This window comes from Sinocyclocheilus rhinocerous, unplaced genomic scaffold, assembly GCF_001515625.1.
Source record: "Sinocyclocheilus rhinocerous isolate Xijiao unplaced genomic scaffold, SAMN03320098_v1.1 scaffold5016, whole genome shotgun sequence".
NCBI classification, from domain to species: Eukaryota; Metazoa; Chordata; class Actinopteri; order Cypriniformes; family Cyprinidae; genus Sinocyclocheilus; species Sinocyclocheilus rhinocerous.
Window position 1 is genome coordinate 121996 of NW_015658380.1, and position 4980 is coordinate 126975.

The window sequence follows — 4980 nt, forward strand, 5'->3', positions numbered from 1 at the left end:
TTTTTTTTTTTTTTTTCTTTTTTTTTTTTTTTTTTTTAGGTTTATTTTCATTTCAGTTTTAGCTTTTAATTTCCATTTAGTAATTTTAGCACTTGAACTTATTTCAGTTAGTTGCAAAGGCAACTTTTTTAAAAATCATTTTATAATATAATATAATATAATATAATATAATATAATATAATATAATAATGCAGTATTTATAATATAATATAATATAATATAATATATATAATAATGCAGTATTTATTAAACTGTATAATAATTATATTTAATTAATATTCACAATTTTGATCTCACAAGTGTCTCCCCATGAGAACGGTATCCAATAATGGAAAACAAATTTCAGCACTCCAACTAGTTAAAGGGGTCATATAATAATTTTCCAAAATAATAATTTTTAATAATACATTTTTTTAAATAGTATTTTTTCACTAGAGATTAGGTTTTGGGTTCAAAAAGTTTCAGTATGTTTCAGAGTACAATAAACTCTTTTAAAAACAAACAAATAAGGAGATCATTGAGAAGAGCATCTCCAGATCTTCTTCACAAGAGCTGTGCTCTGTCTGCCATATTACAAGGTAGATGTGTAAACTGTCTCGACCTATTGTGCAAGGACTCCACACATCCACAGCTGTGCAGATGCTTGATTCCAGATGTTTTACCTGCCCTTGTCGTGTCCGTTCCAGCAGTCGTCCACAGCGCTCTCTGCAGCCGCCACATGCTCCTCCTGACAGAAGGCCTCAGGAAGTGAAGACCAGAACTTCCTGAACTTCTTCAGCTTCTCCTTGACATCAGTCACCTGGAGGATGGCATAAAGACGACCGCTAAAACAACTGTAAGCCATTGAACAATTCTTTATCATGACTAGTTTTAAGATTTTAGAATAACAGCACCATGGAAACTTGGAATTAACGTAAATGGAAAATCATGTAAATCTGTAAGTTATTTATTCGACTCAAAAACCTTAAATGAAAACTTCATATTTTATAAATAAAGATTTATTAGTTTACAAAACCAGTTCCAAGCATTTCAGCAGAAGCCTTTATAGATCAGAGGTCAAAGACGATATTTGAAGGCCCATTAATATATTTGTGCTACTTCTGTTGTAATGTTAAAGCTTCTCGTTTTTATTTACAGACACTAGGAGTGTCAATATTTTACAAAAATTAAATAATTAAAATAATGAAATTCCAGAAGTTTCAATTAGTGTTATTTTAGTAATATTAAAAAAAAAACTGTAATAGATTTATTAATAGTTTAAATTAGTTTCCCATTTCCATTTTAGTTAATTTTGTTGTGTTTTTCTCATTTTAGTTATTTTTGTTAGTAATCAAGTTAAACTACATTAAAATGAGAAATATTGCTTTGGCAACTAGATTAAATAAAATAAGTATTTTTATGTAAGTATTTTACTATTATTTTAAACAAACAACAAAAATAATAAAAAAACAATATATATAAAATAATATAATATTAAAAAAACAAAGTATTTTTCATATTTCAGTTCATTTTTGTTTGATTTCAAGTACCTGATATGTTATGAAATGTTTTCATTCGTTAAAAAAAATCATTATGAAATAAAAATTTCTATGAAATAACTTTTCCAGGTCTAGAAAACACTGTTAAAATTCCCCTCATACAGTATATCCAAGTTTTCAAAGACCATTTCTTGAAGAATTCAGTAAAGTCAGTGTCCAACATTTTGACCGATCCTGTACCTAGTAAATGAAAACTTCCCTCATTATTCAGGATTCATTTTCATTAAAGAATGATCTTAAGAATCAATCCAGCATGCATGCAGATCTCATGCTTCAGCAATAGAGGGCGCAGGTGTTTCACTTCCTTTAGTAAGGAAATCAGTCAGGTAATGATGCTATTACACATCAGAACAGCTGAGGGCTGGATTTCCACTGATTTGTGCTCATGCCATATTAATAATGATATAGTGCATGGATAAGGTAAATATGTTTTTTTTTTTTTTTTGGCTAAACCAATCCTTTAATATTTGTTATTAACACAAAACCAGTCATAAGGGTCAATTTTTTTAAATTGACATTTATGCATCATCTGAAAGCTGAATAAATAAGCTTTCCATTGATGTATGGTTTGTTAGGATAGAACAATATTTGGCTGAGATACAACTATTTGAATATCTGGCAAGTATTGACTAATGTGACCTACATTAAAGAAACATCATATGTACTAAGGCTTCTGTTTCTGCCAGACACAAGAAACAAAAGAAAAATACTTCAAAAATGAACTAAATTTATGATATGTCCAGTTGCTTTGAAAAGAATTTGACCTGATGTTGCATCATTAAACATGGCTCAAGTACTAACTTTACTAGTTCATTAGAACAAATATATCACTAAATGCCAGCAATAGAAAAATCAGAAAAAAGAGGGACAGACAGAAAGGATGGAGAGATAGACATGACAGAAATATCTTCAACAACAACTCTTCCTCCATAATCCAGTCTAAAGGAACATTTCATCTAAAATGATTAATGAACTACCTGTTTAAGGCACAACACTACATTTGTCAAAACAGTACTATACCGTAATTAATCACAGTAAAGTAAGACAACTGTTTTGTATAACAATTTTTTTTTAAAAATGTGATTAAATATGCAAATGATGCATTATTTAATCAAATACGCATTATTTTGCATACATTACAGAAGATAAATCTGAACACTGGATAAAGCCAGGTTCAAAATTCTTGTTTAATTTTGTTGATATATTAAAGTTTTTATTTTTTTACAGAGGGGAGTTTGGATTTCTCCAATATTGCTTAATAAATCAGAAAGATGTCAACAGAAAGAAACATTTTTTTATATGTTTTTAGAAATGAAATGTTATAGAAATCAGTCCGAATGATATATTAACACACCCCTCAGTAAAAACCTTCAGAGTATAGCTAGGAATAAAACTGTACATTTTGGTGTCTGCTGAAGTAGAGTAAAAAAAACTCTTTAAAAAGATATATTGTAACTGAAATCTGCAGATGCAAATAGATAAAGTGCAACAACATAAACACATTGAGTTGTATTTTGGATGTTGTCTTTCCACTAGTCTGATCTCAAAATTAACCAGTGCATGAAAAAACAATGTAATGTCTTGCCTTAATACCGTATATATCAGTAGAATAATACAGTAAAACAGTGCTGGTTTGCAATTTCGGTTTATAATATGAGTTTGTGGAGGGTCACATGGGCCGCTTTAACTCCCGCTGCTGCTGCTTGATAAGAGACAAGGGGAAGCGCTTGACATGAGACAGTTAAAGTCATACAGCAGGACTGAAAGTCTTTCACAGCAAGAACTCAAACTCCCAAAGTCACCAGCATGAGAACAGAGAGAGGATCATGTACTGCTTTACACACCTGACACATAGCTAATGATCGTGCAACTTTAACTCCTTAGTAAACTCCCAAGTAAACCTCCCTAGTGCCAGATCTCTCAATCTCAGATTGATGCACAAGTTTTCTAGATGCAAACAAGTGATTTTCTTTGCATTGCACGACTTGAGTCTGACCAAGTGAAATAAAATGCAGCGTAAAACCAAATAATTTCATACTGAATACTGAAAATGACAACAGTTTGGGCTTGGCAAGTTTTTATTTTTTGAAAGAAATTCATATTTTTATTCATTAAGGATGCATTAAATTGATCAAAAGTGATAGAAAATACTTTTTTTTTTTCATAATAATAATAATAATAATTCATTACATTTATATAGCGCTTTTCTAGGCACTCAAAGTGCTTTACATTGTCAGGGGGTATCTCCTCATCCACCACCAGTGTGCAGCATCCACCTTTTCATGTTATGAAAGATTCTATTTCTAATAAATGCTGTTCTTTTGAACTTTCCATTCATCAAAGAATCCTGAAAAATAAAATGTATCACAGTTTCCACTAAAATATTGGGCAGCACGACTGTTTTCAACATTGATAATAATCAGAAATGTTTCTCGAGCAGCAAAGCAGCATATTAGAATGATTTCTGAAGATCATGTGACACTGAAGACTGCAGTAAAGATGCTGAAAATTCAGCTTTGCATCACAGGAATAAATGACATTTTACAATATATTCAAATAGAAAACAGCTTTTTAGATTCTATTAATATTTTACAATTTTTACTGTACTTTTGATCAAATAAATGCAGCCTCGGAGAGTATAAGTGCCACGTCAATCTTTTTATTAGTTACTCGTTTTCTGATAATAAACTTCACACTCATAACGTTCATCACGACCGTCTTAATTTATCAACCCACCACCAGATGACAGTTTATTAATGCAACTGTTTCAAGCAGAGAAGCTGTGTAAAATAAAGCTGATTAAAGTGAAGCTTCATGCTGTTTCTGGAGTGAGTGCTGTGCAAACCTCCTCTCAGGACGGCCCATCTGCTCTCTTGAGGTGCAAAAACACCTTATCATAATAGAGACCGTGCTCCTCGTTAGCTTACTGACAGATATAAAGTACAGCAGGACGTTTTCACAGCTGCCAAAACTTCCAATCGGAGCTACACGGAAATACACACAGAGAACCGATTTCACACTCACCACACATTCATCAGCTACAAACCTGTGTCTACACCAGAAACAAACAATATTACATTGTGAAAAGCAGGAATAAATTACTTTTTAAAATGCATTCAAGTAGAAAAGTTATTTTAAATTGTAATAATATTTCACAGTTTTTACTGTATTTTTGATCAAATTAATGCAGCCTTGGTGAGCAGAAGAGACTTATCTCAAAAACATTTTTATAAATTTTACCAACCCCAAATTTTTAAACGATACACTGTAAAAAACAATTCTGTTAAATTTACAGTAAAAAACCGGCAGCTGTGGTTGCCGGAATGTTACCGTAAAAAATACGGTAGCAACGTTTTAGGTTTTACGGTTTTAACTTAAATTTACAGTTAAATACCGTAATTTCATTAACTGATATAATGTTAATATACCAACCTATTGAAGT

General features: G+C 31.2%; 1 protein-coding gene across 1 annotated transcript in view; it reads right to left on the reverse strand.

Annotated features, from left to right (window-relative positions):
* LOC107722113 (glypican-6-like) overlaps window positions 1-4980 on the reverse strand; it is a 56830-nt gene that overhangs the window by 4914 nt on the left and 46936 nt on the right. The window contains exon 8 of the mRNA XM_016530340.1: window positions 663-799. Within this exon, the coding sequence (XP_016385826.1) occupies window positions 663-799 (137 nt within the window). The remainder of the gene's footprint in view (window positions 1-662; window positions 800-4980) is intronic.